The sequence below is a fragment of the Pygoscelis adeliae genome, unplaced genomic scaffold (assembly GCF_000699105.1).
Source record: "Pygoscelis adeliae isolate BGI_AS28 unplaced genomic scaffold, ASM69910v1 Scaffold45, whole genome shotgun sequence".
Classification (NCBI taxonomy): Eukaryota; Metazoa; Chordata; class Aves; order Sphenisciformes; family Spheniscidae; genus Pygoscelis; species Pygoscelis adeliae.
Genome location: NW_008825114.1, coordinates 6514434 through 6528402, shown reverse-complemented (window position 1 = coordinate 6528402; position 13969 = coordinate 6514434). Strand labels below are relative to the sequence as shown.

Genomic DNA, 13969 nt, shown 5'->3' with positions numbered 1-13969 from the left:
CGGCCTTCAGTATCTGCTGTAGTATGGCACCATTCCACTGCTATATTAAGCCTATTTTAATTAGCTGTTACTATGAAGGGAAAAATGCTTTGGCTTCGCTCACAAAAGCTTAGGTGTGTATTAAGCTGCTCTGTATGTGGTGAGATGAACCATCGCTGGATGAGGAAGCAGCAAGATTGACAGGTAGTGATTCCTCTGTGGCAGCAAGCTCGGATGTTAAACTGAGATACTTTTGTTACCACGGTGTGTTAGGAAATCTCTGGCTTACAAAAATGTTAAGGCTTTAGAAATGGAATGGTGGAGAGAAACTATGTAGATATGGTTAAATGTCCAGGTTGCAAATGTAATCTTGTGAGAGTGACAAAATTTTGCGTTCTTGAGGCAAAGTCACAGGTATTGAGTTGTTTGTTTTTTTTTTTTTTTCCAATTTTAGGCAATGTCATATTTTGAGCACAGAAATAACATCATACATTATTAGGTTACTAGTTCAGGCTTCAGTATTTTACTTTACTCACAAATGTTGGCTACATCCGTTTCAGTGGGGACTACTCATGTGGATTAACTCAATCATTTGCATAAATGCATTTTTGGATTGGGGCCTTATTTTCTATATTTCAACCCTGGAAAATTCTATTCACTTGCTAGCCTGCAGAAAGTAAGGATTTTAACTGGGTATGTGCTGTGCCAATATTTTCATTATATTCTTTCTTTTGTGGCAAAAAAAGACTTTGTGCCTGGTCCAGTAAAGTCATGACACTTTCAGGAGGCCGAGATGATTGCAGTCAAAATGCTAAAGATAGGATATTTTATGTTAATCACGATCAGGTGAGATCCTTTTCATATGGATTTCATTGCTTTGAAGTTGCTTTATCTACTTCATACATTATGTTGTGATCCAGAGAAATGGCTCCATATAATTAAAATAAAATACAACACCTGTTAGTTATCAGCTGAAATAGTTTAACTATGTCTACAATAGTTAGATCTATTCAAGGCTTTTATGCCCTTTTATTTTTTATGTGGAACCATCGAGTTTACAGTTGTTTTCTTTGGCAAAAATGGCATGTTTTACTCATGTACTTTTGAAGGTTTGCTGCCAAGCTGCCTGTGAAATTCATTAGATAATTTTGATAATGCTTCCCATTCAGAAGCTTGTAGTCCAGTGATGACTGATGTGAATTCTCCAGGACGCACCATAGATGCACAATTTAATTTTTACATTTTACAGACTGAGTAATCTCCTGAAGTTTAGATTTTGTCAAGGCAGGATAAAGGCTGCCTGAACTCACTACTACCGTGAGCGTATCACATATTATGCCTGTGTAGAATTAATGACAATTCATTGCCTGCTATGAGGGGACTGCTGTTCAGCTGTCCATGCTGTGGAGCCCTGGGGTTGTACTGGGTGTTGGCACTTGATGCCGCACTGCGGGGGAATGCTGGGGGGCCCTTTCGGAATGGGCAAGGGATGCTCCTGATGAATATCATGTGCCTGCCCCAAACTCAAGGGTGATAGTGCCTGCGTGTCACTGTTCTTCCAGTATTGACATGTGCATGTAACTCTGGTACAGGGAATAAGTGAAAGCAGATGTAACCCAGCAGTGCTCTTCCTTGCCCTCTGTGTAGCAGCCTGCTCCCTCATGATAACAGTGTCAACTCCTTCACTGCAAAATCAGGGCAGGCCAGGCAGCAGTAACTGTTTAGGGAAAGCCTCATGCCTGCAACTAATTCTAACAGTAATTTGGGTGCTTGCTGAAAGTGGTCCTACATGACCACAGCAGCAATAGAAAAACTGTCATTCACTTAAACTTTAAGGAGTGTTTGTGTGAATTTGGTTTAACTCACTGTGTCATCATTCAGTAGTGCTGCCTTACTTGGCTTAGTCAATACCTTAGTACAGCTGATGTTTTTGTTAGAAAAAGATGTTGCAAAATGAATTTTCTTCACACTTTTCCCGACAAACAAACAGACAAAAAGCTTTGAGTAAAACATTCAGCTGTGTTGGTAGTAATTCCTATAAAACCTAACATTTTCTGTTGAAAGCCTCTAAGCAGGCTTGCATCTTCCCTTGAAAATAGAAATCCTTATCTGCCCAACTGAAATATGTAGCTTGTGCTTCCTCTGCCCTCGAGTACGTTTGTGGGGTTTCTAATGCTTCTCTCTGAGCAGCAATATTTCATGCCATTTGTTCCCATTCGGGGCTGAAAACAAGTAGGTGCATATAGCTTTGGTGATCAGACTTCTTTGTTATAAGAGTGTGTGGCTATGAAGGGACCAAGAAATTTGCTAATTTATGCTGAGTTTATCCCATTGAAAATGATAGTCCTTGCACACACGTGTAGCACAGCAAGACAGGGCTGTCTGATACTAGGACATATATGTAGGGTTTTTTCACATTATCTTGAGACATGTTACCTATTCTTGTCGTGGATGTCTGAACCTCTGTGAAGGAATTGCTTACTGTCTACTAACTGTGCTGCAAGCCACCTGGCAGAAGTGAAGTAAATGATGGTCTGTGTTGTAGGGATTAACGTTCCAGACAGTGGAGTTAGAAGATAAGGATAAATGAAGCTATTTGCACTTGTCTGAATCTGTTTAAATATCCACAAAACTTGTATCATCACCTCAGAGCGAGGTACGAGGAGAATGTTTAAAGGTGGCAGATAATATATATACCCCATCACCAGGAGAGCTGTGTTTTTGTAGCTGAGGTTAACAGGCAGCTCTACTGGTGCCTGAGCGCCCCAAGGAAAGATTACTCATGTATCTGGGGATAACGGGTACCAGGGGCAGCAGTAACTGGATCGGTGGCGTCAACATTGATTACCCTGATCAGAAAATCATTGCAAAGTTTATGCCCTTTAATATAATTGTTGGAGAGCAGTTGTGATTAGGACAGAAGTAAATCATATAACTTTGCTGCTTTGTGTGAGGTCATTTTAGGTATTACCTAAATATTGGGAGGAGATTACATGAGTCCAACCTGTGTGTTTTTAATGGTTCAAATTATCAACCGCAAAAGTATTATGGTTTAAACCATGACAAGAAAAGAGTAGATATAGGCTGTGATAATTTTAATTTCTTTCATTGTATGAATAATCTTTTTCCGTTGCTCATGCTGCTTTAATGCAGTTTAGTTAATACAATGTAACTTTATTCCATGGATGAAAAGGACATGGTTTCGAACAGTGCTTATTGCATTGCATTGTCCACAAGGAGAGTAAAATATCAAGCGAAGAGCCATGGTCTGAATATTTTGTACAACAACAGTTCAGTTGCAGAGTTTCTCAGGTGAAAGGCAGGTTCAAGGCCAAAGGAAAAAGCCACTCTTGGTGTTCTTGGTGACCTAAATTTGCTTTGGCAGAGGACCATTAGGAGTAGATAAAATTTTGCAAGTTAAATGTTAAAATTTTAGCCAAAGAAAACAGTTTGTAGATGTGATGGTTCAATGATTTATTTGTGCCATATGCAGCCTTTTTGATCCTTTGAACACTGTAAAACTCAAGATTGATCAGGGTTGTCAAGTACATGCGATCTTAATTTAGCCAATATTTTAAATAATAACTAGCCAATATTTTTAATAACTTCAGCTACCTGTGTCAATTACATTACAAATATATTACACTACATTATAATGGTTTGAGTGAAATGTAGTTTAAATATAAACAAGTATTAGATACTCATATTTTTTTAAAGAGATTATCTTGTGTTAGTAACTTTTTTACACCTTATGAAACAGTTGCAAAACTCTTTCTACTAATATAAAGCTGAGATCACGCTATCAAAAACCTATTGTAAGTCTCCAAAGCAGGGACAAGGAGCTTTAAATGAGTATTATTTTTTGTAGTAATCAGTAAAAGTACATGTGTAGGCAAAGTGACAGCACACAGATGTGTTGGCTGTAAATGGTAAAATACCAGTAAAATGACAGCAATGTGTTCTGTGTTTTTTTTCGCAGAGAATAAGTGTTGTATAGTTGTGTGTGTATATAATATGCATGATCTTTTGTGAAGACTACTAGGCAAATACATGATAATATTAGAATAGAGTAATTGCTTAGGAACCATACTGCCAGATGCCTCAGAAACATCTGTAGAGAAAAATGTGTGAAGAGCATACTGTTGCCAACCATGACATCTAAAAATCATTGTTCACTCTACAGTATCACAAGATTGGGTAAAAATTATGAAACTTTGAAAAATAGTTTGAGGAGCTGTTTTGTGTTAGGGCCTCAAGAATTTTTTAGGGTGCAACATAGATTTTTGTTTTTCTCTCTACAGATTTTCACTGAAATTAGAATGTATGGAAATGAAAGCTGAGATTTTCACATAATCATTTAAATCCCAGGATTTAAGTTTGAGGAAAAAAGTAAATATAATGAGGCTTGCTATAAAACTGACAAAGCCAACAAAGATGGCATGGAAGAGCTGCACTAGATCTCTCTATAGTCTATGGTGAAATTTTGGACAATTTTTTTTTATTTTCTGGAACATGGGTTCAGGAACCAGTGGTCTGCAATAGCAAAGACAGTGCGTGGGGACTCTGTGGCAGCACTTCAGAGGAAAAGCTGTCATTTTTCATATGTTTAGGTCTGTATTTACTTGATGTGTATGACCTAGACAAGATTTCTGCATAGTAAAGGTTTAGTGTGGAGTCATGCTGGGAGCACTCTACAGAGTTTGAGCTACATAAGAAGAGAGAGGAACTATGGTGAATTTGCAAAGTCTGTGAGTACCTGCTGAGAAGACCAGATCTCTAATGGTGTGGAAATGTACCATAATGCAGAATAACATCCGTAAAAGAAGTTTTACATGTAGTGAGATTGTTCTCCAGCTGCTTCTTTGTTAATACAAGTGAATGAATTTCTAACATCAGGACCTCAGATCTGAGAGAATTTAGGTGAACAACCTTCTTACTGCACCAAAAGTGGCAGCAAACCATCTGTTCAGTGTCCCAAACAATGATCTGGGACTGCATCAACATCTGCCCTTCTCAGTGCTGATATGTAAAAATAGGGCATAGGAGAGAAAACAGGGCAAGGAGAGAATCGGGAAGTGTTGGCTTCCAATACAGCAGCTGTCAGGGCTGGCCAGAACAGCCACCATCTATCTTCTACCATTGCTATTATTCCCATTAGAGCAGAAAATGTAGATTAATTGAATGAAACTCTCACATTGACTTTAATACCTAGGCTGAATTTTCTAGTTTGTATCTAATACTAAAATTGAGGGTTAGACTTTCTTTCTAAAACACGTTTCTCTCCTTTGTTGGCTTATGAGAGCTTTGTGTAGCGAATGTGTGAAGGTTCTCAAAGGGAAAGTTTAAAAACTGTCAAGTCAAACTCCCAGAAAATCAATATCTGCGTATTGCTTGTCAGCTTAGTTTGGCCTTTCCACACTTACCAGAGTACAGACAGTCACCATTCTCCCATCCCAGGGCTTTCATGCCACTGAGCTTACAAGATAAGCAATATTCTTCAAACAAGTAATTTATTTAGGATATCTTCATCTTCCATCAGTGGGCCCCATTTTTGTGGTTTTTATTTCATATAATTCAGACTTTGAATAGAATATAGAGCTGTTAACTTCCCCACGTTGTGCTGCTCATACTTTATTAATTCTTCACAAATGTTGATGTCGTTTCACATATTTCTGGGGAAATGTGGTCCAGATAAGTTTTTAGTGCCAACTTTGAAAAGCCTAAGACTTTAACCTTGTCTTTGCCAGCATTACCTACATATTCAGAACAGAGATTTCATCCTTCTTGGTTGGGATTATCTGATGAGAACCTCCATTGGTTTGCACTCTGCCTCTTTTACTTTAAGGACGATGTTCATACTCACGTGACCATACATTTTTTTAGTTTAGTTTACCTTTATTTTACTCATTATCTTGTAGGCATGAAATCCATGGAAACTGTAGTATTCAGCTGCTCTATATGAGAAACCATAATCTCATCTGTATTTCTTTGCCTGCTTTACTGTGTGTCTTCCACTCTTACCAGTAAGATTTCTTCAGCAAAAATATTTCTGCAGGCAACGGCCTTCACTAGTGCTTCATCTTTCAACTGTATTGTGCAGTGTCCTGCAAAGGAATTGTTTTATTCATGTCTTAGCTCAGTCTCCTTCCTGTACATGAGTCTTCTCTAAGTCTTACACTAGCTTGAGTATTTCTGAGTTTTTATGTTAGCAGTGTCTCAAGTTTATTTTTTCTTTATAAAGCTAAGACAAAATATGTACATAAATATAGCAGGAAAAAGATTTTCTTTCAAAAGTAGATACATGTTTCAGTAGGAGGGTCTCTAAAGAAACACAAATCCTGCTTCATCCAGTGCAATTGTTCAGATGAAACAGTTGCAATGTTTGGCTTAAGGTCTTCTCTGGATACTAATTGTTAAATGAAGGTTGTGTTTCAGATTCACAGCATCACAGACTGGTTGAGGTTGGAAGGGATGTCTGATGGTCATCTGGTTCAACTCCCCTGCTCAACCAGGGCCACTTACAGCTGGTTGCTTAGGACCACATCTAGGTGTTTTTTAATATCTCTAAGGAGGGAGACTCCACAACCTCCCTGGGCAACCTGTGCCCATGCTTGGTCACCCTCACAGTACAAAAGTGTCTCCTGATGTTCAGAGGGAACCTTCCATGCTTCTGTTTGTGCTTATTGCCTCTTGTCTTGTCACTGGGCACCACTGAAAAAAGCCTGGCTCCGTCCTCTTTGCATCCTCCCTTCAGGTATTTATATACATTGACAAGATCCACAAGGACCCTCAGGTCCTTTTCTGCCAAGCTGCTTTCCAGCTGGGTGGCCCCCAGAATATGTTGGTGCATGGGGCTGTTCTTCCCCGGGTACAGGACTTCACACTTCTTCTTGTTGAACTTCATGAGGTTCCCATCGGTGCATTTTGCTAGCCTGTCAAGGTCCCTCTGGGTGGCAGAATGACCCTCTGGCATATCACCCACTCCTCCAGTTTTGTGTAATCAGCAAACTTGCTGAGGGCACACTCTGCCCCATCAAGCAGATCATTAATGAAGATGTTTAACAGGACTGGACCCAGTATTGACCCCTGGGGCACACTGCTAGCTACTGGCCTCCAAACAGACTTTGCACCACTGATCACCAACCTCTGGGCCCAGCCATTCAGCCAGTTTTCATCTGCATCACTGTCTGCTCATCCAGCCCATACATCAACAGCTTGTCTACAAGGATCTTAGGGGAGACAGTGTCAAAGACCTTACTGAAGTCCAGGTAGACAATATCCACTGCTTTCCTCTCATCTACCAGGCCAGTCATTTCATCACAGAAATTTAGCAAGTTGGTAAATCATGACTTCGTCTTGATGAAGCCATGCTGAATGTACCTGATGATTTTTCTCATCCTTAAGTGCCTGGAAATGGTTTCAAGGATTAGCTGCTCCATCACCTTCCCAGGGATCAAGGTGAGTCTGACCAGCCTGTAGTATCCTGGGTCCTCCTTCTTGAAGACAGGAGTGACATTTGCTTTCCTCCAATGTTTGGGCACTTCTCCCAGTCACCATGATCAGTCAAAGATTATCGAGAGTGGCCTCTCAGTGACATCTGCCAGCTCCCTCAGCACTCATGGGTGCATCCCATCAGGGCCCATGGAGTTGCTCAGGTAGCAGGTACAGAATCAACTTAATTAACAAATAACCTCATCTCCATCCCTGATATGGAATTTTTGTTTGAAATTACTATAAATAATTAAGGCAGCTAATTGTATCAATACCTTAGGTCACATTCTCTGCCAAATGACTGTCTCTGCTTCCTCTCAAAAATCAATAATCTGGCATTTACTGTTTAAAATTTACATCTTCTTAATCTTAAATTGCTTCTCTAAATATTTTTTTAGTTCCTTCAATGTCATAGTTATGAATAAATATTTCTATTTCTATAAGAAAATAATCCCACTTCCCACTCCATACCGCTGTTCTTCCATCTTCCCTGTGAGCTTGCAATATGCAAGCTAACTTTTGTGAATGGTTAAAAAGGAGCTGTTTTACCCTACCTTGGAGGTTAGTTGCTAATGGAGTGGCCTGACAGGAGATATGGTGATACAGAATTTGGGCAGGGTGCAGGCAGCTCAGTTCAGGCTTATGATATCACGGACACCCAAACAGTGTCTCCCCTTGGCACTGGCAGACGTGGGCACTTGGTGGATGAGGTGGGGTTGTTCTGTCCTTTGAGCTACAGATGGCTTGGATTACTCTGCTGAAAACTGAGGTGGTGGTCAGTGACGGGGCACTTAAGAGGCAGTAGAAGTAAGTACAGGAGTCCTGTTAGAGAAGAAGGCTTGTCCTGCGGGACCATGTTCTTGCTCCCTGAGAAGCAAGAACAAAGTGAAGTGGAAGTAATACTCGTCTATATGCAGTTTTAAGTGGATAGACTTTTCAGTATGTATGGCACAGGGAAGCATAAATCTTTAGACTATTGTGCATAAAAATAGGAAATATGTAGACTGGCTGATATGAAATGGGATATTACTACACCACTTAAATTTTATTTCAGGAAACAATATGTAAGCTTCCTTTAAAAACGGTTCAGGGGAAGGCAAGAAAAGCCATTGCCACCCACATACAGATGTTTTCTATTTTTAAATAAGGAGCTTGAAATCATGGGGTTTATTTTTAGAAGTTGTTACATGAATCCAGACAACCATGAAATATTACAGAAACAGATCTGTTATATCCTGTGTCATAAACAGGTGAGTTTGCCTGAAAATTGTTTGCAGCTCAAGAGTAAGTTGTTGTACTATTTGTAAGAACAGGCAAGAGTTTAGAAATGACAGAAGCCAAGTGATTCAGAGCTGGTGAAAAAGGTACTTTTTCAGGGAAAACTTGAGCCAAAGAAAAGTCCCTTTTCTTGCCGAACAGTTTCAAAGCATAGAATCCCTCAACCAGGCCTAATAAAGAAGCCAGTGTCTCCTGTGCATTGGTGTGAGAGCACTAAAATGAAACAGACTGTCTAAGAATGCAATAAATCATATAGGGTCATTGCACTAATGAACAGTTTGGGCCCTAACTCTCATTAGCTTGTCTGCAGGAAGAGAAAACTAGTAAAACAGGAAAAGGACATAGGAGAGAAGCTCTTTGCTGGTACTGTCTTAAGCTTTTATTGTTGAAGGACACCCTTTAGCTAATTTCAGACCCATTAAAGAAAAAAAAATCTCTTTGGTGATTAGTAACCAGTGGATAAGAGCAGAAAGCCCAAGTGAATAAAGCCATAAATACCTAAGTCCTTGGGATAACAGCCTGTAAAACTGTCAAAAAGGGTTGCTTAAGTGACAAAAGATAGCCTCTGGTAACTAGAAGTACCAGCGCTGTCGGCACTAATCCATATTCTTATATGGAAGGCATTTTTTAATTCCTTCTAAAAAGGCAAGTCTTTTCTGTTAAAATGTTCATTCTTATGTTAAAAGCAGCTGTTTCTTCTGGATGCGCTCTCACTGCAGATTTCTCAAAGTCAAAAAAGCTAGGTTTAGTTTCCGATACTTAACAATTTTAACATTTATGCTAATCTGTATTTCTTGGAATAAATTTTCAGACAGGGCCATTTAAGGAAATAATGTGAATTGTTTCAAGAGGCATTAAGAACCCTTTTTAAAAGAATGTGGATGATAATTTGTGTTTCACTGGGACTTTCTGTGGTTTAGCTTCTCAAAGTGATCTTGCTAAAGCACAGCAAAATTTTTACCAGGAAGGTATTATAACAACTGTATGTGTATTCCTTCTTGTGATCCTGTCTCAATTAGTTAATCCTGTAAGAAAATTTTGACATGGTGGAATTTCACTGTTGTTTGCGTGCCTTGTAATGTGAGCAAGACCAGGACTTTTCCCTCTTTTCATTTCCAGTAAACTGGTTCAAAAAGAAAGTAGTGAAGTTTTAGTAGTGACAAGTATCTCCACACCTGTGTGATTTCCGCCCCCCCCCACAGTTTTAGCATTTCTTCAAGTATTGTAAACTGAATATGATAGTCTTTTAGTGTTTGTTACTTTTTTAAAGGAATGGATTTTACATAAGTTAAAGTTCATGTTGAAATTAATAAAGGAAAAATACAGTTAATGGAAATCTGCAGAAACTAGTTGTCAGCTAGTAATTTTGCTGCAAAAAGCAGAAAGTGACAGATAAACCAGATGTTTAAGAGTAACCTGAAGCTGGAAGACTGAAATTAGTTTCCGGAATGGTGATGTCTTTAAAGTTTGCATTGACTCTTGTTCTTCATCAGTGCAGTCTGTTTCATGTTATCATAATTATTTTACAGCTAAAAATCTTGTATGGTTTTGCAGAAGTTCAGCCAGTAAAACAAAATAGAATTTTTTTTCAGAATTACTTGATTTTTGGAGCAGTGTCAAGTGATGCTGCAGTGCCTTCCAAAAAGGTCTGATGCTGTGGACCATGTAAGAATCTCTCTCGGTACTCAGAAATGGGTTGCGTTGTTGGTTGGGTTTTCTTGCACAGGGTTAATTCACCTGTATACAAGCTGTATATACACCCATACAGTCAGGTCCAGAGTTTGTGTTTTGACTGTGCGTCTGTGAGAACTGGAGCTGGTGTTGGTTTGAGGAGAGCAGATGTTAATGGTGTTTTTCTCAAGCATTCTGTTGCCCAAATAGGCGTCTCTCATTGTGAGAAAAGGCAGTAAAAGGCTGTAAATCTGCCTGCTTGTTATGAAAGGCAACAATAGATGGATTTATGGAGAAAAAGCAACTGTTAGGCTTAGGTAGCCTGTGTGCCTGAAAACTGAGTTTTACAGTGACTAGGTATTACTGCTGTTATTTTTGAGAACAATTTAGTTCTAACTTAATCACGAGGGATATTGTACAGGCAAGGAGAGTCAGAAAACTTTTGTTAGCCTGGATAACATGTCACAATAACACAGTTGTGTAAAATTTAAAGTGTAAGCGGGTTTTCTTTTCAATAGTAGATTTTTAGATTGTTACTTCCTAACCTGATCTTCACCATTCCTTCTGTATGGACGCTTCTTTCTTGTTTTATGTTCTCTGTTAGCATCCCCTGTGCCCGCATACCAGATTTGTTCTTTGTCTCATATACCCAGATGAGTGTGCAAGTACGTACCGACATCCACACACTTCAAGCCACTAAGCCTAAGAAACAGCAAAAAAGTATATGGAGACATGCAACATGGCAGCAGGAGGCAAGACTTCTCGGTACAACCCTCATAAGCCATAACCACTATGAGAAAAATTATACAGAATTTTTAGATCAAGTAATAGGCCATTCTCAGTAATTTTACAGAATTTTAGAGAGAAATTTATACATTTTAAACAATAGTGGAAAAACAATGTATAGAACTGTTTGTTAAATAATGTGAACTGATTTTAACAACTCTGTTTTAAAAATCTAGTTCTCTTTTGTAATCTGTGGGTTCCAGATAATTTCTCTCTGTAACAAGGCAATCTTTCTGGTTCAATCACTATTACAATCCGTAGGGTCTTAATACATATGGAAAGTGTGGGGATGAGGAGAAATCCAGTAACAGCAGCAAAGTTAACACTTATTTTCTAAGGAACCTTAGAAACACTTATTTTCTAAGGAAGAAGAAAAAAAACTAATGGCAAATGTTACAACTACAGTATGACAAGGATACGAGAGCCTTAGGTCTATTAGAAATTATTAGGTCTATTATCATTTAGGCTCTCATGTTGTATAGCATTTCAAACAAGGCATTGGGAACTTCTTGTTAGGATATCGGCTTTAGTAAAGAACTAGACATGATGTGGTAGTGTGTATGTATGTTGAGTGCATAGCAATTTCCACAATGTTTGCCTCACTGACACCTGAAATAAAGATCTTTGAGTGTTATTCTGTTCCGTAGTTCTTTTTTCTTGACAGCATGCCTTAGGCAGTAACTTAACAGTAAGAGTTTTAGGCAAAAATGTTTCTTACAATGTTATTTATTTTCTTTTTTTTTTTTCCTTTTAAGTCTGAACAGCCCAGTCCTGCCAGTTCCAGCTCCAGTTCCAGTTCCAGTTTTACACCATCTCAAAACAGCAGACAACAAGGTACCAACAAAGGAAAAGACATTGAAAGGAACGTGTGAAATGAAGGGGCCAATAAAACCAGAACTGGTGGCATCTCATTACCATTTTTCTGCTGCCTTTCACAGCCTGAACTGGCCACACTTTTGTTTTAGAGACTTTTCCTCGGGTTGTTTTCAGATGTGGCTCTAAGGACAAAATAAAAGGGGAGAAAATGTGTATCTGAGAAAAGGGTGTGAAGGGTATTTGTTTTGAAGCATTAAATACATGCCAGCCACTTAACAGATGCTAAACTCAAAAGAGCTTCTGTTTGTGAGGTTGTCCATTTGCAGGGTTAGGTAGCACGGCAACTGGCTCCATCTGAAGCCCTGCTCAGGAAGGTGTGGCTTCCTATGGGAAGCCCAAGGATGTGTGTATGTGGACCCTTTCAAAGGGCCGTGATCTTCCCTATTCCAAGAGCATAAGGTATTTACTTTACATACATGTCAGGGGAAGGTGATGGTTAGACTTTAAGTTGACTTGAAGTTTGCATTTTGGTTTTCTGGCTAATAATTATGGTTTACTTGGAACTCAGTAAAGAAATGCATTTTTTTTTTTCCCAGAGAACTTGCCAAGGCAGGTTTTCTGTAAATAAGTTGAGATTCATTCTGCATGATCTGTTAAACTACTTAGTTCCTGCTTGGCCTTTTTCCCTGGGTTTATAAGATTGTACAACTGATACATTCTTAATCAGCTTTTGTTTTGTTCTTTGGATCAGGAGCATTAAAAAAGCAGCTTTTGACTAATTAAAATTGCATTTGTTTTATCCATTTATATTCCTCAATGGTAGACTTGATTTAAGGTTATGAAAATACATTAGTGCCTCAGGCAGACAGTTTCTTTTTAAATAGATCTACACATGGTGCCTATCTGTCCTACTATCTTTCTGTAGGTGACTGGTACTGATTTTCTAATGTGTTCTGGCCAGCGTTACTCCAGGTGAAAGAAAGCAAGAGCTGAAGTGAACTGTGGTTGATGACTGGCTTCAGGCATTTGATTTTTACCTAAGGCTAAACAGAACCCCTTCTTGCTGAAACTCCATTTTTGCTCTCATGAAAACCTCATCAATGGTTTGAACTGTCCATTACAAGCCAAAAGATTTGGATACCCATTCCTGTATCTGTTATCTTATGTTGGGCAAAAACCTGTTAACTTAGTATTTTCTTCTGAGCAGACTGGATGCATTCATCTCTTCTGGGTCATATATAAGACATTTCACAGACTGTCTTTCAGTTTTTTGTACCTTCTCAAGAATAGATGGGAGATTTTTCCTCTGATATGAACAACTCTGAAGTGCAAGTGGTATATATGTCTCCTCTTTCTTGCCACAGTCAATAGTGATTTCTGCTTGTTTCTGGGAGTTCCAGTTAACTGAATGCGTTTGTTGCCCAGGCCGTGCATTTGTATATCAAAGGGATGAAGCACCAGGCATACTGTGGCACATTCACACTGTATGTTGTGCTCTGGTCAGAACCCATACTTTTTTCCCTAACTACAAGTTACCTGCCAGGGCCATTGCTCTTTTCCCATTGTGTTCAAACTCCAATGCTCACTCAAGTGTTAGAAAACCGCAGGATGAACTTTTTTCACCTCTTTTTGCATAAGCAGTAGGCTAACCTAAGGCTCTTTAAGTTGTTCTGCCCTTGGGGCTAACTCTGATATTTCTCTGTTTCCTTACCAAGAACACTTGCCCTTGGGCAGCTCCTAGTTTTCAGTTTCTCCTTAACTATTCTGACCTTTTAGGAGATAACAACTTCTCAAACCCTTAAAAAGGTTGTCATGGAATTTTAAATTAAGTGTTAGCAAGGAGCAGAAGATTAACAGTGACATCACTATCAGTGCTAGAAACAAAAGACTTAAAAATTAATGCTTTGCTGATTGTTAGGAAAGTCTACAGAAAAAGCTGGGTAGCTGG

General features: G+C 39.0%; 1 protein-coding gene across 1 annotated transcript in view; it reads left to right on the top strand.

Moving 5' to 3' along the window:
* The window catches only part of MLLT3 (myeloid/lymphoid or mixed-lineage leukemia (trithorax homolog, Drosophila); translocated to, 3), a 66215-nt gene that overhangs the window by 34926 nt on the left and 17320 nt on the right, over positions 1–13969 (top strand). Inside the window, exon 6 of the mRNA XM_009328169.1 lies at positions 11961–12039. Coding sequence (XP_009326444.1) covers positions 11961–12039 — 79 coding nt within the window. The remainder of the gene's footprint in view (positions 1–11960; positions 12040–13969) is intronic.